At 38.4% G+C, this 24,111-nt stretch overlaps 2 protein-coding genes across 4 annotated transcripts; one reads left to right on the plus strand and one right to left on the minus strand.

The window, feature by feature from the left end:
* Nucleotides 1-565: 565 nt before the first annotated feature.
* Nucleotides 566-16,687, plus strand: spata6 (spermatogenesis associated 6). Of its 3 annotated transcripts, none has more exons than XM_028027786.1 (12): nucleotides 574-732; nucleotides 1,688-1,825; nucleotides 2,554-2,602; nucleotides 2,714-2,755; nucleotides 2,887-3,011; nucleotides 4,304-4,384; nucleotides 8,123-8,243; nucleotides 8,332-8,549; nucleotides 11,664-11,751; nucleotides 12,297-12,337; nucleotides 13,471-13,652; nucleotides 16,123-16,687. In XM_028027786.1, exons 1-12 carry the CDS (start codon nucleotides 649-651, stop codon nucleotides 16,226-16,228), a joined length of 1,275 nt encoding a protein of 424 aa, XP_027883587.1. In that variant the 5' UTR covers nucleotides 574-648; the 3' UTR covers nucleotides 16,229-16,687. The 3 variants fall into 3 exon arrangements, with proteins under 3 accessions (XP_027883589.1, XP_027883587.1, XP_027883588.1); XM_028027787.1 differs by having other exon boundaries at nucleotides 664-799; XM_028027788.1 differs by lacking the exon at nucleotides 13,471-13,652 and having other exon boundaries at nucleotides 566-732.
* Nucleotides 16,688-17,139: 452 nt separating this feature from the next.
* dnttip2 (deoxynucleotidyltransferase, terminal, interacting protein 2) lies at nucleotides 17,140-23,530 on the minus strand. The gene is made up of 7 exons (XM_028027771.1): nucleotides 23,376-23,530; nucleotides 20,096-21,921; nucleotides 18,962-19,100; nucleotides 18,676-18,771; nucleotides 18,403-18,567; nucleotides 18,162-18,271; nucleotides 17,140-17,469 (listed from the first exon to the last, which is right to left on the minus strand). The coding sequence occupies exons 1-7, from the start codon at nucleotides 23,448-23,450 to the stop codon at nucleotides 17,376-17,378; spliced, it is 2,505 nt and encodes an 834-aa protein (XP_027883572.1). The 5' UTR covers nucleotides 23,451-23,530; the 3' UTR covers nucleotides 17,140-17,375.
* Between the last annotated feature and the right edge of the window lie 581 nt (nucleotides 23,531-24,111).

Genomic DNA, 24,111 nt, shown 5'->3' on the forward strand with positions numbered 1-24,111 from the left:
TTATGAAATCACAATAAACAAAGGTTGGTTGCATTATTTTTGTTTAGGGCAAGAGAGCAAATACAGACCACACTTTTCAAATTTTTGAAAAGTATATATATATATATATATATATATATTCCTCCCATTTTTCCAATGTGCACTCCTTTGTCTCACTTCAAATCCAGAAAAAAGCATTGCAGATTGTGGTTGTAAATTTAAGTGACAAAATGTGAAGTTCAAGGGACATAAACACTTTAGCTGTTCGCTGATTTTTAAATAGAACTATGAATATGCATCTGTTTGACTCGCAAATATGAATAAAGGATATCAAACTTTTGCGGATATCCAAAACGTATGGTGCAGATGCACGATCATTTTTGTCATCATTTGACTTCCTCCCCGTTTTTTTTTTTTATTTCAAGCTGGTATTAGATTGAGTTTTACTTTATTGTTGGTGAAGACAAGACACCCTAATAAGACCGCATAGAGATGACTGATTACTAGGATATTCGGTGCCAATCCCAGCTGTTACACCGGGAGACACATTCAGTGATTATTTGAGAAAGCAAACAAAGTGTTCTGATTTGCTACTTTGTGGTCACGTGACCCCACATCCGCTCTGTGGTTGTTGCTGTTATGACAACGAACTTTGGAGGGGGCAGATAAATGGTAGCAACGGAGAAGATGGTCAACTCTCACAAAAAACAGAACAATTCCCTCCGATGTACAGTGTATCTGGACATTGAGAGAGTAAGTGTGTCCTTCACGCGTCGTCACAAAACCCCGGAAGCGGACTTGTTGCTGGAGGTTTAGGAACGTAAGCTAGCTAGCAAGTTTACACCCTGTTTTCTCAACAATGTTGAAGATATGCTTTTATGTTTACCTTAGTCACACAGTGCTGTTCGTGTTTTACAAAATTCAACAGTGTTACGTACAAATATTTTAAGACATGACATAGAAGAGTTTATAAAAACCTAGAACTGAAACTTCGTGAAAGTTTTTTGGTGTGTGTGTAAGATTTCTGTGAATTTTTTTTAACAGTTAAATGTTTAAACAGAGTGGTGCTTTGTAATTAGATCACTTGTTTGTGTGGTTTATTTTAAATTTTTAAGTCCAGCTATCCATTCTAAGTGGTTTTTACAGTGTTAGTCTGAAAATGTGTTCTATTTATTCCTCCATCCTCCTTGCAGCCTAATGTTTTGCAGGATCCGTTTTACAATCTGGCCACTGTCAAAATATTGATGGTAACTGCATTGAATTGTTTTGTTTATACTATGAAATACACACATGCAACTTTTGATTTCAAGTGCAGACTAAATTGTGCCATAATGAATGTGTAGGAAACCTACATTTATAAAGCAAATAAAAATTACCAACTGGATTTACAGGAGATTATTTACTTCAGAATGCCAAATATGTCTGTCCTTTGTGACATATTTGTCTTTGACTTATATTTGTCTTTGACTTATGCCAATTGGGATCAGATATCTGCCACCTACCAATAGATGTTCACTTAAGTTGCAAATTTAAAAAAAGGTATTTTGAAAGTTAAATCAAAAACATGAGCAATTTGTTATACTATTAATTATATTTCTAATAATGCCAGATGTAATCTAAACATAAAACTGTGACTGCAAATTTATGAATTGTTGCTATATTGAACTAATCTGTGGGTTTAGTGACATGATATACTGTTTGTTTGCAGGTTACATGCCCAGGAGTCCTCCTTAAAAAAAAGTATGGCATCTACATCAGTGTGCGTATTATGGGCCAGTACAGGAAGACTCCATGTTTGCCTCCTGTTTTCCCTCTAGTGTTCAATCACAGAATGGTTTTTGTCAAGGTGAGAATAAAACAGCAAACTGCTTGCTACACTCTGTTTCCGTCTGTCTACAGCTGTTTATTATTAGAACGAGTGGCTTGTGTTACTGCTGGAGAACTTAGTCGTGTATTGACTTTTATCTGCATTGGGTCATTATGAACAACTCATTTAAACCGTTGTTCATTTATACCGTTGTTCTTCTTTCTGAAACCTTTCTCAGCTTTTTATTCATACCTCTCAAACTTTTCACAATTTTGCACATCACCATAAACTTCAAAGTGCATTATTGTAATTTCATGTGACCAAGACAAAGTATTTCATAATTATGAAGCAGAAAGATTTTCAAGTTTGTTTTTCTTTTTGCTTTTTTTTTTTCAAATACAAATCTGAATCATCATAATCTGTGGCATAGATTATGATGACTCAACAAAACCCTGGGCTTATATAAAACATGTTATACCATTGATATTCTTTCTTTCCCCTCCAAAATGATGCACTGCTTTGTTTTTTGTCAGTTACTTAAAATTCACATTATGCACATTGTAGTTTGCAGGTGAGAGGCTAAAGTTTTTTCAAATACATTCTTGATATTCTCACCAGCATCATTTCAGTTTGACTGAAATGACAGTTCCTGATAAGTTAGCCTGTTTGCTCTCCTGAGGAGAATGGCAGAGGTAAATTCTGGCCTGTCAGCCTAATCTTGTTATGATTATCGATTTGTTTTGTTTGCTCTCTCTCTGTTTTACCAGACTTTCTCTGGCATTTTTGACCCTGCTGATGTAGCTGACCTCCTCGAAGGTAAATGGCCATCTGGGATCTGCTTGCTCATCTCCTAGTCCTAGATTTTATTCTTTGCTATTAGCTGAGATAGCAATCATTACAGACTGTTTATGCTTTCCTCCTCCTCAGCTGACACCACAGTTTTTGAGCTGATTCAATTGGTCCCTCCAGGTATGCTTTCTGATGATGCCATATGGGCACGTTAAGCTCAACTATATCAAGTCATTGCACTGTGAAAAAGGACCTTTTAATGTGAATTTAATGTAACTGTATGTGTTTCTGTTACCGTGCATTGCTTTTAGAGGGGGATATTCTTGCCACAGCGGAAGAATGCAGCAGAAGTTTCCTGTATCCGGGTCCCAGCATAGTTTCCAGTGAAGGATCTGCAAAAAGAGATATGATGATGAAAAGAACCTCCTTGTATCCTGTGAGTTGGTCATGTTTTTTCATTTGTGTAATGTTTTTACGGGATTAGTTTTGTATAGGTCAGACTTAATGCAGTTTATTTCTGTGTTTATATAAAACATGTTATACTATGGATAGTATTGGAAGCAATATCTTTCATTATCAAGGAACTTTGTTTCTTCTTTCTTGTGATCAGATGAATTGAGTAAGAGCTCCATCTGCATATAAACTTCTTTAAAATTATTTCTTGAAATCTTTCAGAGGAATACTATTGTGAAAAAAGAAAAACGTCTGTCCAAGAAAACCTCACATTCCATGTATTAGTTTACAGCCATCTTCTTTGACGTTGTGGTTTTTTCTGCATCTTAAATGCTGACCGCTGTCAAAATATCAGCCTTAAATTCATCACTAACATTCTTTAAAACTGGATAAGGAGGGACTGAATACTCTGGAAATACAAGTCAGGATGTAAAGGAAGTTGAAGGTTGAAAATTTGTTCTGTTTTTTTGCTGTTGCTTCTCGTTTGCAATAAGAAATATTTAGGACAGGGTCACATAAAAAAAGAACAGATGTGTTTTTGCAAATCCAACTACATGGCTGCAAGATTTTGCTTTTACTCTTTTTCTGTTTACAAAGCCAATAGATTTAAACTGCACACCTTTACACCAGTCAAGAAAGGAAAAAATCATTTGATTTGCACCTTATTTAAATCCCCATGACATCTACAACCATCAGGACCAAGACATTTATATGTGAAATAATATTTGTTACTTCTTTTCTCAGTGGCTCTGATATCTGTACAGCTGTGATTGGAACAGGCAGTTAAAATCAAAAGCAGCACTTTGTCTTTGATAAAGTGTTTAGAAAAGATAAGGTTTTCTTGAAAAGGAGTTAATTCTATCAAAAAAAAGTTTAAAACATGCATTTATTTAATGTTTTCCCTTCTTTGCACCTACTGCTTTCATCCCTTCATCTTTCCCTGACTGCTGTTTGTTTTCCCATCATTCCCCTTGTCCTCCAAGGCACCAACTGACATATTTAAATGTCTTTAAACACTGTTCCCCTCACCAGTGCTTTTATGTGTTTGTGTTTGAGGCCTACATAGCAATTTAGATGTCTCTCCAAAAAGCGGCATATTATTTAAACATCACTGGAGCCTTTCTGTGTTTCTGCTGTTTGTTGTTTTCCTTGACTCAGGAACAGAGTGAAGATTTGTGCTCGTAAATTGGTGTCCCTTGCAGAGCTTTTATGTGTCCTTTTGTCTTCCTCTCGCTCTTAAAGGTGTTGTTTTCTCTGTTGTTCGTCTCTTGCCAGGGAATCTCCCCGAAAGTGGAGTTTGCGACAGTGTCAGTCATAGAGGAGAGTGATTGGAGAGACAGCTGGGTTCCTTCACCTGTAAGTGTTTCTGTTTGATACGTCTTTGTGTGTTTGTTTGCTCTTGGCATAAATATATGATCCCACATGTCCTGAGTGCTAAAGATTGATCTATAGAAGACCATAATGAGTGGTGTCGCTCGCCATCACATTTGTCTGTTTTCACTAAACATACCCAGCCTCTGTTGTTGCTATGACGACTGTCCATATGAGCAGCATTTCGAGGGTGTTTGTTCCCTCTTTGTGAATGTAATTATGGGGAGGCAGATCAGTGGTGCTGATACGGAGGCTTCTCTCTCATGTTCCTAAGTTTTCACACAATATCACTTTCCATTTTCATTTTGGAAGTCTTCATGTCCAGATAATCATGTTATCCTTTCTCAGATTTTTTTCTGTTATGATTTTTATGCCTCTCCTTCATTTTTCTGGTTTTCCTCAATAAAGTAAACTTCAAAAATTCAACAGTTAGAGTATAACTTGATAATCAGTTCATTTGGGTAATGGTTTACAGCTAAAATGTTTTTTCTCAGATTATTTAAAAATTGCACAAGAATAATTTACAGGTATATCTCATTTATGTATATCTAAAATTCACAGAATCAAAGTCGAGGCCTATTTTGAGATTTCTTGTCTGTGATGATTTAGGGAGTCATGTACTCTTCTACTGTTGGTCCATTGTCAGACTCAGCGATGTTGTGTGGCAGAAAATTTAAGAGCACTTCAAACTTTTCTCTCTTGAAAACCTTGTACAGAGATTATAACTCCATTATTCTCACAGAACTTGGTTCCTCTCCAAACAGTCGGTACTTTTGGTGCTTGATTAGCAAGCAAATTTGTCTAAACCCAGTAGAGAATCTATCCATCATGGCAGTAATTGATGAAGTAACTAATATTAATGATAATCTGTTGTACAGTTTGTTTTACATCAGTCATGTTGTTTGAGCACAGTTGATCTCATTCAAAGGGACCCAAGAAGAGTTAAAATCAGCATGAATGTAAATTTGTCAGAATCTCTTTGCAGCATATGATCTTTCACACAGTGGTTGGCATGTTGTGCCAAACAGACTACCATGCATCTCCCAGGTGCAGTCACCTAAGCTAAACTATTAGTTTGAATGGGATGTCAGTGACAGCGAAGCAGATTGTCACAGTGTTGTGCAGCGGCCCCTCGGGGGGATGCCTGGATCAGAGCACCGCTGTGGCTGTCAGACAGTAGGATTTCTCCGTTTTCTCTCCTAATGGCTTCTCAGCATAGGCATTTTCCTGACTACATGTCTCCCCTGCTGACAAGCCATGTTGTTTACTAACACAGCTTCAGGAGGAAGGCGTCTCCCACAAAACCTCGGTACCCGTCAGTATGAACACAATCGTTACCAACATTTTAACTTCAAAATAACAGTGCCATCTTTTGATGTGATTCTTTTGTATCAACGGTTTATAGTCTTTTTTTCCTTCTCTACGATAGCTGAATTACCGCTAATTTGCTATAATCAAGGTGTGTGTGAATCAAATTTTTGGGCTAAATTATTGCTGAGTATATGTGAATAAAGTAGGTGAATTTTTCCCAAAATGTTATTTAAAAAGAATCCCCCAAAAGAGGTTTCAACCACCATAATGTGCACATTTGTAATTTGAGTATAAACTCAATAAGCAGATTTTAGTGGAATAACAAATTTACCACGGACATGTACAGTATGTCCTTTTCAGGCATTTTCCGTTTCTACTTTCGTCCATGAAATTAACTTAAAATAAATGTATCTTTTATTGTAACAGCATAATATTACATTGAAATGTAAAAGAAATGTGCCTTTGAGTACATTATTTGGTCTAGGGAAAATGTATCTGCCTTGCATTACAATGACATTAAGAGACATGCCTTGCATAAATATTTGCAGAGAGGAAGAAATTTGAGATAACAATAAAAATATTTATTTTATCTGATGAATTTTGACTTATGTAAAAATATCAAATGCTTGCTACGGCTCCAACGAAACGGCCACTTGACCTATTTTTTGATCAATTCAGCTCATTTTTAACCTCTGGGGTTGCTCTTAAACTGTCTAGTGAGCTTTAAACTTTCAGTCCAAGATGCTATGATAATCTTTAAGTAGAGGAAAAAGAAAAATGAGATAGTAAACCAGTCTGTCCTTGTGTAACAGCACATTATACTGTACATCTTATATCTTTAATATCAATGCACACACTTTAAAAACGGGGGTTGGAAAATACTGCAGTTCATGGACATGATTTCACCTAATGCATCAAAAATGGGCTTGATTTATTTATGCTTCGACCCACAGGTTGGGATCCTGTGCAGCTGGAAGGAGTTTAGTTCTCCCTTTCAGACAGTTCTTATGTGCAACAGTGGCAACAAGTATTGTTTTACCTCTAGGAGGCGCTGACTAGCATTCCAAAAGCCTAAATAATACTTGAACTATGACCCCAAAGCTGTTAGTGTGGAATATCGTCCCTTCTGCCTGGAAATTGATCTTAGTTTTTGAATTTTAATTGATTTATAAAAAGTCATTTCAGATATGGTCACGGTTGTTGTAAGATTAAGAAGACTAGTCAGACTAGTTGTATAATTATTTTCATCAAAATGACAGATACCACAGTCATTGTCCCCCCCATAAAACCTAAAGTATTACTGAATAACTTTACATTTATATTTTACTTTGTATAGGAACTTTTAATATGCAATACACAACTTCCTTTCCCCCCGGGTTATGAATAACAACCAACGCCCATTTGTCCTCTTTAAATATGAGCTCCTTTCAGTCAGGCACAGTTCTGCTCAGTTTTGTCTTTTCTCCCAGAAGTTGTCATTTTCAAATGATCACCGCTTCGTACTTCCATGTTTGCTCTGTGATTGTGGGGATTTAAACATGATATAAGGATTAACACTGAGACAGAAGCAGCTTCACAGAGCTTCGAGGATAGCTGTAGACGTTAACCTTCCTGTTATTTATCAACATGCCAAGCTCTGTCGAATGATGTCTTTATCCTCTAAAAACCTGTGGTGAAAATCACAGCTAATCACATTAGCCAAGCCTTCTGTTCGGAGCTGGGGACTGGAAAAATAACTCTCTTTCGGTGTCTGTCCAGCAACGGAAAAACAGATAGGAGTCACAGATGTGGGGGACTCAGGGACGGGGGCATATGTCCTAATTCCATTATATCAGATTATTGTCAAATGGCAGCTTTGATGATGATTTATTCATCGTTTGGTTTCTCTTAAAAATAGTTCCAATGTGCTGTGATTTTTCTAATTAGCATTTAGATTATCTTTGTTTTACAGCCAGCCAATGTCTCTTTATCATATTAGTCTAAGAGATGGCCATCAAATGCAATTAACATTTTATCTTAACTTATTTATCCCTGGTTGGCATTACCTGCAGGAAGTGAGATATTGCTTTAGAGAATGATGTTAGTGGCCATTAGAGTTATTGGAGTAATTCTGCAGAGGTTGTCTCCATGGCAGTGTGGTCTGCCAGAGCTGTTTTCTTATAACACTTAAGTGGAATCATTTAGCTAATGGTTTAATGGTTTTGTCCAGCGAGAGCAAGTCTGTCAAGACTGAGAGCAACGGCCTTAATGGCTAAAGTGGGGGATGTTGTCATAAAAAGGAATAAATTATGGTCTTCAGAGAACTTTGAACTTGCTCAGATGTTGTGCGTTACATTAACATTTAGACGAGTGTGTCAACATGTTAAAAGAAAGTTAACAGCCTTCTCTCTCACTCTCGGTTGCCAAAAACAGACCTGTCGTGTTTCTCCTTTGAGGCCGTGTGTCACCCCGTCTCCGCAAAGATCAACAGGGAGGTTTTCACCACAAAGGAAAGCATATGATGTTGATCCAGACCGCGTTGTGGCCAAAGACGGTGAGAAAAAGCTGAGCGTCAAGGCCGTGGTCACCAACTGTCCTCTTGACACCAACGTCTAGACGTTCTCCCTTTGCCTCCCCATCAGACTCTAGTCCTCAAACAAACAAGAAGGACAGGAAACAGGGAGCTTCTGAGGACGTTGGATACCGACGGCCTACAGTTTCCTCCAGGTCACGAACTCTGTCTCCTTACACGCACCGCAGGATGTGTGAGCTGACCGAGGAGAGCAGGCAGCGGATGAACCACCTCCGCCTTGGGCCTCACCTCTTTCGCAAGTCAACGGAGAAGCAGCCGCCCTTCTTGGTTTGTGTTAGTTTTGTGTGTTTTCTTCTTCCTTTTTTTCCGATTTCTTTTAAATCGCATGGATGCAGTATTTACCAAACAGGCAGTAAAATTCACAGCGTGATTCTGTTCAATTGATCTGTGCATGTAGAACCAAAACAATTGAACAGACCAGTTTGTGCTCAGAAAATATAAAAATTGGAGTACCTGAGCAAAAACATGCAGTTTTGTCATAATGTATAATTTCTGCCTCTTCTGGATTTCCTCAAATTTTCTCAGTAAGAAGTGGATTTTATTTTGTTCCCACAGCAAAACTTGTGAGCAATTTCATCCCAATCTTCTGTATCTATAGTTTATATTAGGCCCGTTTTCTTTGGATGGCTTTTCTGTCTGCAGTGCTTAATATTTTAAACTGGCATTTTAATTTATTATTATAATGGCAATTTATTATTAGTCTGGTTTGCAGAATAAGAAAAGCCCAAAAAGATATTTTTATGTAATAAGTAAAACTAATAACACTGGCTGTCTCTAATAAGTAAAGAAATTATAAACTAATTACTAATCTAATACTATTTACAATAATAAAAACATAATGTGTGAGTTAATGAATGAAATAATCAATGAATCATATTCACAAAACAAAGACACCAAATTTAATGTTTTCCAGGATCCAGATGGAAATTTAGTGACTGTGTCTGTAGACGTGTTCATCTGTCAAACTGGGTTGTTTGATGAATCATTTTCTATGCTCTAATTTTAGATTTAAGTTTCATCAATGAATGATTGTTCAAATATTTTGTGGGATTTCAGAAAAACTCTTTAGATTTTATAGTTTAACAATATATGAACTATACGTTTAATAGAACTGTGTTTAGGTGTTTTTTTTAGGTAGGGAAAATGTACCTACTATTCTAGATCCCATTATCTTTATGTTTTCATTTTCTTTTTTTTCTTGTATTGTTTCCTCTGTCCCTTCTCTCTGCCTTGTGTCCTTTTTTCATTCCTTGTATACTTTTTGCTCCTCGTTCCACCCTTATTATGCTCCTTCTGATCTTCCAATTTTCTTTTCTCTCTTCCTTTTCTGCTTGTGTCCTTTTTCCTCCATTCGTCATCTCCTTCCTTTTTTCTTGTTTTCTTCATTATGCTCTTAACTTTCCCTACTTCTATCTCATTTTTGCTATTGCGCTGAAAATGCATTCTACCTCCCTTCTCTCTGTCTTTCCATCATTGTGTCCCAAATCTCCTCTTTTTGATCCTTTCTGACCTCATTCCCTTCCCTTCTTTGTGTTATCATATCCTTCTTTTTCTTCTGCTTCTATGCCTGTATGCAACCTTTACAGTATTTAACTAGGTGATTCTCATTGAGATAAAACGGATATTTTTCAAGAGAGACCTGGTCAAGACTGGCAGCAGCACATTGACAACTACAAATCAAAATTACACATATAAAAACCCAATTAAAGTACAATACGGATAATAAAGAAAGAAAAATAACACAGCGCAACCACAGCCATAAAAGTAAAAATAGGACTAAAAAGCAGTTTTTTACCTGAGGTGGTAAGGACAAGTACAAAGTTTGTTATAATCAAAACATTTCCTGCTTCTCCCAAACAAAGGTGCATAATAAGTCCTGATAGGTCCCTCCCTCTGTACCTTTTGTAGATTATAGTTGTCAAACACCAAACAAGAGTAAAAAATAAAGGTTTTGCCCAGCTGAAGTGTCAAGAACAAGCTGAAAGAACAGAATGATCTCTTCCTGTTCTTAGAGCCCTGGGAGAGAGAACAAATATTGGCCTTTACGCGTTGCTTTACTTTTTCTCTTTCTTGCACCCTTATTTCTTTCCCTCCTTGTTTTTTTGTCTCTTTCTTTTTTCTTTTTGTTTTTCTTTGTTTCTTCCTGTCTTTCTTTCTTTTGTTTTTCTCCATTTTTTTCGAGTCTGAAATTACAAGATGAAAAGTCTCTCTAGGATATTCTGGGTCTATGCTAGGATCCCTTTAATTGATCACATTCAGCAAAACTATTTGTATGATGATGAACATAAAATATAAAAAGTTAAGTTTTCCTAAAACCATGATTAAAACAGAAACAGCATGCAGTAAAGCCCATAAAAGCAGCATCAAGCTTGTGAAGTCAAGGTCTTATGGGACCCAATTCAGTACCTTTCATTCCTTCATCTAACTTGGTTTTTAAAAATCTTAGAATTAAAGACAGCTAATAACTTAATCACAGTTCTCTGTGTTTAATAATCCAGCAGTAGACGTGTCCTAAGCACACGGTTTAGAAGATTAATAAGAGCCTGAGTTGCTGCGGGTCACACCTCAGTGGGAGCTTCCCCAAATTTCACTTAATCATGCAAGCAGATTAAGTTAAGGATGTAGTAATAAGGCTATGTTAATCTTTTTATCTTAGCTTTTAATGGATTTTGACATCATGAATGGATTTTGACTATTTGTACTCAGTTGTCCACACTGAGGTACCTGGACATGATTTAAAAGCTAACATTCAGATTTTTTTTAAAGAACAACAATTTGATTAAAGTCACATGTTTCAAGAAAATACTCTTCACAAAAGGAAGAGTTTCTATATTACTGTCGGAGGCATCTTGCACACTGTTAACAGATCAGATTATTAGATGCTGGTTTGTGTTTTTGGTGAGACTCATTAATGAAACTCACTTGATGATTACTGTTGTTTTATCTGAGGCAGGAGCATGCTTTTCTGCCTCCGCATTTCCTGGGGGGTGATCCTCTTCCTATAATTAACCCCATTAATTGAGTGTCAGGCCGCAATTAACAAATGAACACCTCATGAAGTAGTTCAGCTTTGTGAGAAGAGAATAATCAGCGCTAGTTTCAGAGCTCCAAATGCTTCCCGTGTGCCGAGGAAAGTCAAAGTGTTAACGCAGAATGCAATTTGCTTCCAAAAAGTGGAAAGGAGGTTAAAAAATAGTTTTGCTTCATTCGAAACAATGTGGACATGTGATTAATCTACTTCATTTGTCTTTTGTGTTTCCACAGTGCAGCAGGAGGAAGTCATTTTTTTAGCATTCAGAGTTTTGTGAGACAGATTAAAGAAAACATGTTGAAGTGTTTCATAGTAAACATAAATTATCCTCTTATCCTGTTATGTTCCAGGTCCCTCGTCACAGTGATCCCACTGGGATGGGAACACCGGACCGCAGCATGCATCGACATACCGCCAGTTTCTCAGCTGATCACATAGGTAGGCCTCATATTACTGCAAAAACTTATCTAGGCAAACTATTACACATTTATTACTTTGCAACGTTTGGTTAATAACAAATTTTTAAGTTTATGTTTACAGGTGTCAGATAGAAAAACAAACTGAATATATTCAGATTGTGTACTTTCTGATTTTAGACATTTAAGTTATTCCCCCCATTTAGACACCCTCATTATAACTGTAAAAGATATTTATGATAGGTTTTAATCTTCTTATATTGATACTCTGATTTATATTATAGGAATATTGAAGGCTTTAAAGCAACATTTAGCTCAAAATATCTTGGGTTAAAAACTAACTAGTGATTTCTCATCTGGCAAACAGGCTGCTGTTTTCCTCAGACTCAGCACTTTAGATCATAGCATTAGTTTATGTTCTATCTCTTTCATACATGTTAATAATATTCTGTTGAAAATTAACTGTCTCATTTTATTGTTTACTGTTAGTTATACAATATATGGATGTGATTGGATCCTTTTATAGCGTCATGCTGCACTTCTAAGTTTTACTTTGTCTTTCTGTAGATGCTTCTCTCTATGGAAGCTACAGACAGAGGACAGAGCAAGTAAGTCTGATTATTATCTTTGAAATTGGGACGCCATGCCAAAGTTTAAAGAATGAATGAATGAATGTGCCCCATCATGGTTGAGACACAGATGAAACACTATTCTTTTTTTTGTATTAGTTTATGTCTAAAGGATTTTTGTAGGGATATCAGATTAAATGGGGCTGGATACATACTTTTTAACCATTTTTAAAAAGCAGGTTCTCCCACTTCCTGACTAGGGCTGTATAATTTGATCAATTCTACAAAAAAAAAATCGATATTTCTTTCCTCAGAAAGTACCGATTTTTCATCTGCGAGTATCAATAAATTAAATCCTACTTTGAGTTTTATGTCAAACCCACATGAATTAAATGACAGTTATCACAGATGACATTTTTTACCCAGTTGCACTTGTACATTAAAAATGTAATGAAGCAACCAGTTACAATTAATTAAATAATGAAATAGATAAGTTACCTTATCTAAGTGAGTAAGACAAAAAAGATTCATTTTGTGCATAACCAAATACAAAAAGCCGCATAATTAACATTTAAATAAAGCAAATGTATAACAAACACAACATTTATTACACCAGTATTACACCATCAGTTCAATTAAATCAATCCAAGTATATGGAACAGTGACACAATGTCACCAAAATCACTCTGTCCCTCTAAAATCTTTCAGAAAATCTTAAAAATGTATTGAATCATATCGTTTGCTGAATATTGTAACATATATCGTACTGTGAGCAGAATATCGTGTATCGTATTGTATGAGATTAGTGTATCGCTACAGCCCTATTCCTGACACCTCAGTTATGAACAGAATTTATGTTCTACTGCGTAAAATCTTAATACAATAGATTGTGTTTTTAACCTGACAAAATATGTAGTTCAAGATGTTTGAATAGATTTTAGAGGCGTAGTCGCAAACATTATATACACTATTATCAATAATGACAACCTGGGAATACAGATAAGTTCTTTGTATTAAAGTGCGCTTTAGGACTAGAGCTAAAATATGTATAAAATAGATTGTGCATAAATTCCTCAATTGCTTACATTAGTTTGTTTAAAAGTTTCAAGGTGAACACGGCTCACAACTTGAGTGGCAATTTTTAATTTTTATTATTTTATTACTTTTTCTAGATAGAATCGGCTCCAGCGAGGCTCCAGGCGTCTCCGGAGACACGTTCCCGACATGAACCCGAGATCAAAGGCCCAGGCTGGACCGAGCTGCGGCGGACCCGGTCCGTCTCAGCTTGCTCCGGCCTGGCAGTGTCAGAATCAGGGAGGCTTCTGAATGTCAGCAGCTGCTTCCTCAAAGACCGGTAAATCCCTTCTCCTCACAGGGTTTTTACGTTTTATTACAACTTTTTAAACCTGGAAAGTGTCTCAAGATGAAACTATCTTTGGTTCAGTCTTAAAACAATTTCAGTGACCAGAAGCAGCTGGCAGAGATTAGTCTGCGTTACTAATTATCAAAACATTCTTAGGGAGTTTGGAAAATGTTGGAGATTTAAGTTTAATCTACAATAAATTGAAAAAAAATCTAATCAAATTCAAGAAGGAACATAATATTTATATCTAACTTTTATTTCTACGTGTTAGATATGAAAAAAATATTTCATTTAAACGCCGATGCTGCTTGCTGCAGACCGTCCTCATTGTCACACTGAAGCTGGAGCGACAACAATCCTCATTTTTTCCTGATGTTTACCCTGAATTTGTCGAGCTCCATCTGTGCGCATCGTTTGTGTTTGCCCAAAAGATCTCGAAAGCAAAACAGGCACCTGTATGAGTTCCCAATTACCGTGTACAGCAAATAAAGGGAAATCCCAGGAGGTGTCTGGATACGCTGCTGCCGGGCAAATCTGTGGCTGTGTGTGCTCATGTGCGTGTGTGTGTACATATATATCTAATCTTTAATTTTGATCACACTCGACGGGAGGGTTGAATTCTCCTCCACCTTTTAAATTACAGAAGCTGATGTCTTGTCATGTTTGGTCATTACTGAAGAAGGAGGCAGCAAGAAGGGAAAACAAAGAGGAAATGGTATTGATTTGTGTTTCTGCTTGAGACTGATGCATTTGACCCGATGCACACTTTAATACGTTCAGTGAGACCTTGTCATCAATCACAGGAGATGTGAGCCGAGCGCGCCGATGCGACCGACATCCCGTTTTGTTTGTTTGCTCCGCTTTGCTCAGTCCATAAGTAAACATTAAAATCAATAGACAATCTTAAACTGCAAAGTAAATTGCAGGAAATGAAGAATACTTTTCTCTCATCTGGAAACGCGGCAGGATTCGCTGGGTGGGAGATTAGACTTGGCCTTTGTAGATTCCCTCTGACAGTGAAGGGGGCACGTCTTCTTCACCAATCTATGATCTATAAAGAAAATGACAGATGCCAGTGGCAGCTTTCTGCCCCCTAAGCCTCTGAGTCTCAGTCTATTCATGTCTCGGGATGATTTGTCCTTGATGACTTTTTGATGCAGGTACCGAGTTTATCTGATTACAGATGAAAAGCTCCTGTTCAAACACTACCAGCGAGGACGAGACCCGAGTCAATCTGTCACTTATCACCCCTCCAGTACCAACAAATGGACGTGAATGAGAGGCAATACAGGAGGATTTGTTTTTATCAGTCCAATCTTTTGTGTCTTGACTTACTGTAGAAAATATTTATTTGTAAAGCAATGGTAAAGATAAATTATTGCTTTAAATACCATACACTGTTGGTCATTAGTATTAGTTACTTTGTTAAAATAACAAAGAAACTGAGTTATTTCACAAGAAAAAATCATAATGGTTGTTTAGAGAATGTTTAATTGCTAGTAAAGAACTGAAGTGTCAGGTTGTGATCTCAACATCATCGCTCATGTCTTATCTTTGGTTGGAGCACAGACTAGTGGACGCAACTTACATTACCAAAATATATATCATAATATTAATATAATTTTTAAAAAATCTCGGTAAATTTTAATATATCTTTTGAAATTCTATTCAAAAAGGGGAAAAAAAACAACAACTTTTTTTTCTCCCTTTAGCTTTCTTGATTTTTTGTTTTTGGTTAGAGTCTATTTTATCATGCCTGAGTGTTCATATAGCCAAACAAATGTTGCTGTCAGACAAAGATAACCTAAGAAAAAAGAAAAAAAAACAAGAGGGTGTTCTCAGTCAATTAAAAAACAAAAAGATAATCAATAAAACATTGTGTCCTGATCTAAAAAACATAAGATCAAATGAGAAACACAGTCATTGACATCTTCTCAGTCTGGAAAGGGTCACAAACCCATTTCTACAGCTTTGGGAATTCAAGTTCACTTTGTCTGTGGATAACAAAGTGAGTCGTTCCCCAGAAATGGAGAAAATACATTTAGCGGTAAATAATGAGTGTCCAGAGCATCTAGGAGTTTTTTTTAAAATATTTTTAAAGGATTTTTTTGGCTCTTTATTTGACAGTGAGTAGATAGGAAAGTGGGCTGTGAGAGGAGGAGGTCAACAGGTGGGACTCGAACTTGTGACAGCTGTACCTCTGCACCCATCTAGGATTTTAAAGAACCCAGAACGACATTTAAAACACTGATGGCCTCACTGTCTCAGTTGGGTTGAATCAGGCCTGATCCAATCCGAGTGGCTGTGCATGCATGGTTCTCTCCCTCGGTACTCTGGTTTTCTTCTGTAGTCCCACAAACATGACTGTCAGGTTAATTCGTCTCACTAGGGTATGTGTGCATACCGTGAATCTCGCCCAATGAAAGACTGACTAAATGTTTTTGTTTTTTGTCTTCCTCAGACTTCAGGCTCGTCCATCCTATGGGGAACAGATCCACAACCGGATCCAGAAGATTCTGCAGACGCACAGCGTCACCTATGAGTATAGAGGGAGCTGTAACTTTTAATCCACCGCATGAGTGTTTATACAGCAAAACCTAAATGTTAATTCTAATGCATCCAGTGTTTTTCCACTAAATTGTATGTCAAGGGACAGCAGAGCAATATATATAACAGTAAGGTTTTCTAACATGTCAGATTCCAACTTGCAGTATTTTAATAGAAATCAAAACTAAAAGTGAAGAGTCAAACCATCCCACGCACGTAAAGTATTCCCTTTATTATATTTAACATTTTCAAACATCTAGAGCGTGTGAAGGCCGTTTCTTTTCCCACCTACCCATCTTCTGGGCTCCACTGGATGTTTGAGCCAAACAGAGCCGTTTATTAAACTCTGGCTCGGGTTTACAGAAGCCCCATTTTGCGTGTGTGGGAAGGAGACGCGGAGGATGTAAGCTGCATCTGTTGAGGGCTCGCCTCTTATAGCACAAAAGATAAGGATGAAGAGCCACTGCTGCAAGCCCATATAAAAACAGACTAGAGATTTGAGCAAGAGAAAAGGAACAAAAGTAATCCTGAATGAAGGACACAAAGAGACTGAGACACGACTGAAATGCAAACATAGCAGCTTCAGAGTATTACATGGAAATGTCTTCATCATTGACAAAGTTTTACAGAACATCCTTCTGCTATGGGATAGTATGTAAAGGTACAGTATTTGCCACAGCAAATCAAATTATAGCTCTATTATGAACTCTTGTAACTTCAACACTAGATAATAGAGAAGCAACCGTTTTCTGCATGTCTGCTTAAGTTCAAAATTATGCTACCTAACAATCTCCATAAAAGGTCAAGCTGAGTTTTTCCTTTGTCACATCAATGTAACTTTTATTCTGCACTCCCGATATTATCATAGTTGAACAAAATGTATGCATTTTAAACTTTAACTCTACAATCTTCAGAATCACACCAAAGATGGTCACAATGAAATCATTTTATTTTTAGGAAGACACTCTAAAACTGGTTCAGATTTCATTAAAAAGCCAACTAGTAGCAAACAGAAGCAGTATTTATTAATCACTGTACAGAGTTATGAAATCGTCAGATCAGGACTCCGTGAGGATTAGTGTTTCACTGTCGATACACTCGTCTCACACTCCTCGATGATATCAGTGTTCATGGAAAAGCCCCTCAGGGTCAGAGTTCACAACTTCTTCACTTCTTACGTAATTTCTTCTTCTGGCTCCTCTTCCCAGCTCGTTGTGCTGCTCTCTCTGCTATAATCTGCTGGTACTTCCTTTTATTCTTTCTGCATCGAGAAAAGAAAACTGCATTTCATGTTTCTGTTTTTAAAAGTCTGAAACAATAAAATCTAGAAAAATGGGCATTTCTTGTGAAAATGAAGTGTGAATGCTGTAAGCAGAATGTTTTTGGAGAAAATCGGAAGGAGTGATAGAATGAGGGTCTGAATTGGAGTTTAAATTCATCATTCCAATTAAATTGACCAAATTAGAATCAATTAGTTCATTCTGAATTAGTCCTCTAATTCGGAATGAACCAACTCATTTCGAATTAGTTATGAGACATATAATCTGTGGGGAACAAAAGGTTGTGCTCCTTTGTTTTCTCCCTGTGGTCCAGCTGCAATCTGTGGAAATACACCACTTGTTCAGAAACAACCAATAAGAGACAGGAGGAAGATCTAACGCTGTCAATCACACATGTGTACACGCTGGTCATGGCCTCCCTCTTGCTCTCTGTATGCTACAGCTGGTTCCCCACACTGACCTGGAGCCCGGCTCTGATTGGTTGTTTCTGACCGGGAGCGGTGCATTTCTGTTGAACGTGAGATTTTTTTCCAACACGTTTTCAAAAGTTTACTCTGAGATTTTACCTCCGCAATAAAAGATTAGGGGTTTTTTTCCACACGGTACATTGTCAAAACAAGAAAAAGAAGTCAAATGTAACATTGAAGTTTATTCCTTCGTGAGTTTAACTTACTGCCTGAACTCGGCATCATGCAGCAGCTCCTCCACCATGGTTCTCTTCCTCTCTTTCTTAGGAATACGGGAATGATAGAAATCAACGGGGCTGTCCACCACGGTGCCCACCTGTCAGACATGTAGAATGAGATTAAAAAATCTTATCGCCACAGATTGTGACATTGTAGAACAACTACTTGAAAGATTAATGAAAGTGTGTGCATTTTTGTGAGGAATCTGAGACGGCAGTTAACAACGACCTGGAAATATTTGGGGAAGCCATCTCTGTCGTTCTTCTTGTAGAACCTCTTGGGATCCAGGGAGCCTCTCATCTTCAGGACCTGAAGGTCCCCTTTCAGCTCCTGGGTAACCTCTGGAGCTTTCATACCAAACCAACCGTCTCCCGTTGATTTTGCCCTCTCTGCCTAAAAAAATAAATGATCGGTTCAAAACAAGCTTCATTGATGGAGAGCTTACCAGACTTCAAAAATGCTTTAATTGTTCAAACTGAGGGCTAACTTTTTAAAACTTACTCTGTGTTTCAACTTTAAGGCTTGTTTAGATTCACTGTAGGGAGGCACTGCATCCTTCTTCTCAAAGTCCGGGCCGATCACGCTCTTCTTCATCACCTGTGGAGAAGCACAGAAACTGCCATCCTGAACACGTCTCTAAAAACAACTCAGAGTAAAACGGGCCAAAGTCCAAAAGCTTGGACAGAAACTATAAACATTATCTGAATAAATATGACGTTCATTATTCATTCTGCACCTCAGCTCACCTTCAGAGAAACAGAGTAAGAAAAATCAATCAGTAATTTACCTCACCCACACTCTTCTTTTCCTTCAGTTTTTGCAGCAAGCTGGAGACGGGTTTTGATTTGCTGCCATCGAAACTGATGTATAAACCCCCGAGCTCCTTCACCCTGATGCCGGGGTCAATACGGCTGGACATCTCTGTCCTGAAATTAATAGGCATAAAGAAAATTCCTCAAGAGGAGCAACCACGTCTCATTCCTCACCGCTGTACGGCAGTGATGTAACCAGGAGGCTCTGCAGTCCTTTACATGACCAATCCATTTAAGACAATAATAAAGTCCCCAAACATATAATCAAGTGAGCAGGTTGCTCTCTGAATGAAGCACCTTTCACAGTGACAGGTAAGTGTTGCTACAATTCAGTAGAAATCTCTATAGCATAAACCGCTCTTGCAAGGATGAGTAGCAAAAAGTGAGGTAAGCATTCCCTAAAACTTGGATAATTAACCCTAACCTCCACATTTATTGGTAGCTGCTGGTCTATTATCTACAGAGACCCGAGTATCCAGGTATGAAGCTTTCGAAACAACAACAGGGACATATTGCAACTTAGATGAAAAAAAGTATTTGACAATTTTGAAGTAGAAAATGAATTTAAAAGTGATAGAAATGAGATGTGAGTTAATATATTACAAAAACTGCTAGTAATAGTCTTTAAAATGTTTCCTCTGGCGTCAGTGGGTAAATGGACCTTTTAGTCATCATGACCATTCAAAGTGCTTTAAGCTAGAGCCACATTCTCAAACATGCACACATTCAAACACCCTACTGTATCTTTGCACCCTGCTTAGTGTAGCTTTTCTTAAGTTGAGACTTAGAGGTATTCTGATCTTTACGCTCATTAAAGACTCCATAATTTGTACATTTTGAATTTCTAAAGCCTATAAAAAGGTATTACGTTAACTCTAAGTTATATTTTTCCATGTTGCCTGAAGTCAGAATTAGAATTTTTTTTTTGTGGTTGGATGCGAGTAAAATTAAAATCTATAATCTATAATGACTGCCTGAAGTCCCACCCCCTTCCTTCATTGAGCCTTGGGACGGTTTTGACTCTGTGCAACACAGAAAACATCAAAAAAGATGATGGTGATCTTTTTCTTCACCTCTGCCTTCAAACTGGAATAATCCGTTACACTTACAACTGAGAGCTTCTGCTGGAGAACAAGACTTTTGAATCCTCGTCCTCATCCTCGTCCCCCTCTTCGTCGATGAACTCTTCATCTTCAGATTCAGCTCCTTTATCCACAGCGTCCTCTTCCTCTCTGAAGTACTGCTGGTCAGCATCTTGTCCGGGTCGAGTGTCGATCATAAACAGACCCTCCACCGCGGACGTCGAGGCTGCCTCGGACATGTTGGAAGGCTCTCTTCGTCTTTCCTCTCTGCTCCCCGAATCGTCTTCGTCATCAAAGTCATCTTCGTCATCGCTGCTGTCTAGCAGGCTGATTGTTTTCTTTTTCTGGACAACAATGTCCTTAGATTTCTGCTCCGAGTCAGACTCTACCGTGACCTTTGCCTTCTGGCTCGCCGTCACCTGGACCTCCAGTTTTTCCTCCTCACTGGGCCTGGTTTCCTCCTTCAGAGGCTCGTCTGCCGGGGTGGGATGGATCCCTGCAGCTTCCTGCTTCTCCTCCCTCTCTGCCATGTCAGAGTCCATTTCTCTTATTACTGGAGCAGACTGAAGACTCTGCTCTGGCTCTGATGGTGGTACCGTTTCCTGCATCTTCTCCATCTCTGAGGCCTCTCCAGCTTTGCTATCATGAGACAGCTCCTCCTGCAGGTCTTTGGTGATCACTGCAGGCTCACTCTCATCACACACTGACCCAGGGAGCTCCACATCTTCTGATGGATCCATTTTCTCCTTTTCTGCTTTCTCCTCATCAGCTCCACTGGAAGTGAACTCCAAGCTTTCCTGTTCTCCAGATGTTTGGATCGTTTCTTCCTCTACCAGAGTGCAGTCTGTATCCTCTCCAATCACGGTGCTTTCTAACTTAGAATCATTCAACAAGCTCTCCTCTTCAGCTGCTTCTTCACTTTTTTCTAAAACGAAGCTGCTGGGCTTTGTGGACTGTCTGGATGTAGGAGCTCTCCGACTGCTGGACTCTTTGCTTCCCGCTGATGAATTTGCTTCCACCTCCTCAGATTCTGAATCCACAGTGGATTTAGACACAGCAGACTGGGTTCTGGTGCTCAGACTGTAGGTGGGCCCAGACTCAAACCCGTCAGAGTCGCAATATAATTTCTTATCTTCGTTCCCAGTCAAAGCTGCTTTCCCTCTTGTTGGTTTGCTTCGTCGAGTCGTCCTGGTGGGGGACTGGGAGCTTTCGGACAGCTCGTCCAGGTGGATGGGAATAGGACGGAGTTGCCTCCTGAGCCTTCGTCCTGAGATGCTGGATGTGCCGCTCTCGGCCTCTGAGAGCTCGGAGTCTTCGATGTGTCGCCTTGCAGATGATCGGGTGTGAGCAGATTTCCTCTGACTTCTTGTAACTCTCTGAGATCCGGACTCGGCTCTCGGTGCCATTTCCTCTTTGCCGTCTGCTGCTTTCGCCGAGCCAGATGTCTGAGCCGGCTTTCTTCTTGTGCTCCGTCTGCTGCCAAGTCCAGGTCTGGCTGCAGACACAGCAGACGAGCTCGACTCCACCTCGGACGTCTCATGGTCCTGATCCTTCTCAAGAAGCGCTCTCGTCCTCGCTCTGGTCAGCGTTACTGGCGGCTCGGAGTCCGACAGCGCAGAGCAGAGGGACTCCACGTCAGACGTCTCCTCTTCATGGTCGGAGCCCACTGGAGTGCAGGGCTTCTCTGGGCTGTGGAATCTGGAGGCTCTGGTGCCTCTCCTCTTGTTGGAGGTGGCAGGAGTATCTAGGGATTCTCCTTTGTTCTTCTCCAGCTGGCTGGAGGTCTCTGTGAGGGTCTGCTGGCATTCCTCCTGCTGAGCCCTCCTGGTTCTTCGGGCGGTAGAGGGCGTGGCCTGTTGAGCACAAGAAAAACAGCTCATAGCAAACATGGTTTACAGGTATATTGCAATAAATTAGATTATCATTGAAAACTGTCACTCAGAGTGATACTCGTATCTTAATAGGACTGGAACAAGCGATTATTTTTATAATCCATAATTAATTAATTGGGTAAAACAATTGGCACATTCTACAGATTTAACCAATTAAACCTTTTTTTACACAATATTAGAAACACATTAATAGATGCAAAATAAAAACAATTAAATTTCTTTTTCAAATAAGAAAATAAACACAACCAAGATTCCTTTAAAAAATTTGAACTCGGTGAAACTAAAACTACACCGCTTGAGGAGGAGTTTTGTGTTTTTATTGTAAATGCAAAATATAGATAATTTTTCTTACAGGTTTGGCCCAATTACTGTTCTGAGTAAGACCTTTTCGGAAAATTGTCTTTTTTAAGTATACACTCCAGTAACAGACTAATTGATTACTGCATTAGTTGATTATTATTTCAATAATCGATTAGTCACAATTCATCCGGTTAATCATTTCAGCCCTATATCTTACACATTACACACTTACAAATTCCACAGAATTAGTTCTATCAATATAAATGATTTTTGTTAACAGCAAATTAATCTCAAAATATAGTTTCTCATAAAATGGGAATTTAACAGTTGTCCAGCAGAGAGAAGGTAAACCTCAAAACAAGGTTTCTATACCTTCTTTCTTGTACATATTGCAGACTTTTTCCAAGTTAAGCTTTCTAGACTTCTCTGTGTTTTATTGATAAAAGCAAGAAGGGAAAGAAGGAAAGAAAGCAATAAGGTAAGATGGATGCAAGAAAAGGAAAAGGAAGGTAAAAATAAATAAGAAAAAATGGAGGATAGGAGAAAGGAAGGTTGTCAATTTACTAATTAGAGTCAAACTAAAATTTTAAGCTGAAAGAAAAATATGAACAAACTGACTTTGATTTTAAACAAACCTTCAACACCATCGCCTGGGCTCTCTCGCTCTCAATAAATGTGTCCATCACTTGTTGACAAAACAAATTTGTACGTTTCTTTATAAAGTTTTTCCCCTAATATTGCAGGAGATCCTCACTTGGTACTTGTAACTTATTTATAGCTCAGTGAGAGGCATGTATGCTGCAAACTGGGGGAAAATAGTGAGGATGAAATAATCTACAAGGCAGGTAATCAGAGGAGCAGCTTTAATTATTTTCCGAGACAAACTCTTCACATGAATCGTCAATCTGAATGGGTTTTACCACCTTTGCTGTTTGGTATCCAACAACTTCTGTTAAAAAAATGTTTGTAAACTCAGATCACCTCCTATCGCTCCACGTGAGGCTTCGGCGGAGCCACACACGCGAGGACGCCGGCAGCCACGTGACTGCTTTAAATCACCACCGATCAAATATCCACAGTTTCCAGCCTTACATACACATATCTACTGTACGCACCTGGACAACTGACTGCTTTTCCTCCGCTCTTTTAGGGGCAGAGTCCGCGTATGCTCCTCTTCTGGTGGCCACCATCTTGGACGCGATATTCTACTTTCACTTCCGGTCCGGGCCAGACCTGGGTAATCGATGCGCGGAGAAAAGCAACAGGCCTAGTAGACAAACGCATCAGTTTTTGTTTTCCTCTGTTCAACAATCCAGTATTCTTATTGTTATAGGACTCTGGTTTACTTTTGGAAAATCTGGCTTTATAATGTACAAACTCTTGATGTCTTGTAAATCCACTTGATAATCATAGTAAATTGTTTATTATTCTGCTGAAGTCTGAATATGTGTTTTTCTGCCAGCAACACAATGCCAAGTTTAAATAAAAATACTTAAAAAATGAGGCATGAACAAAACTTATATTCGGATTTCCCAGGTCTTTTTTAAAACTTAAATATACTAATAATACATTCATGTGGAGATGTGTTCAAAGCAAAGGCGCTCAAAATACTGAACCTGTGAGTAGCAGAGAACGGAAGGAAGAAAATTAGGACACAAGACATACAAGGAACAATGGAGAAAAAGGCAGAAAAGAAGTGAAGAACATATACAAATTTAGGACAGGTGGATGGAAGAATTAAAAGGACAAAACAAGGAGGAAAATAAATTAGTAAATATGGAGAAGAGGAAAGAAGGTAGAAATGTAGCTCCTGAAGAAAGGAAAGAAAAAAGGATTTATTCAATTGCCTAA

The sequence above is a fragment of the Xiphophorus couchianus genome, chromosome 9 (assembly GCF_001444195.1).
Source record: "Xiphophorus couchianus chromosome 9, X_couchianus-1.0, whole genome shotgun sequence".
Classification (NCBI taxonomy): Eukaryota; Metazoa; Chordata; class Actinopteri; order Cyprinodontiformes; family Poeciliidae; genus Xiphophorus; species Xiphophorus couchianus.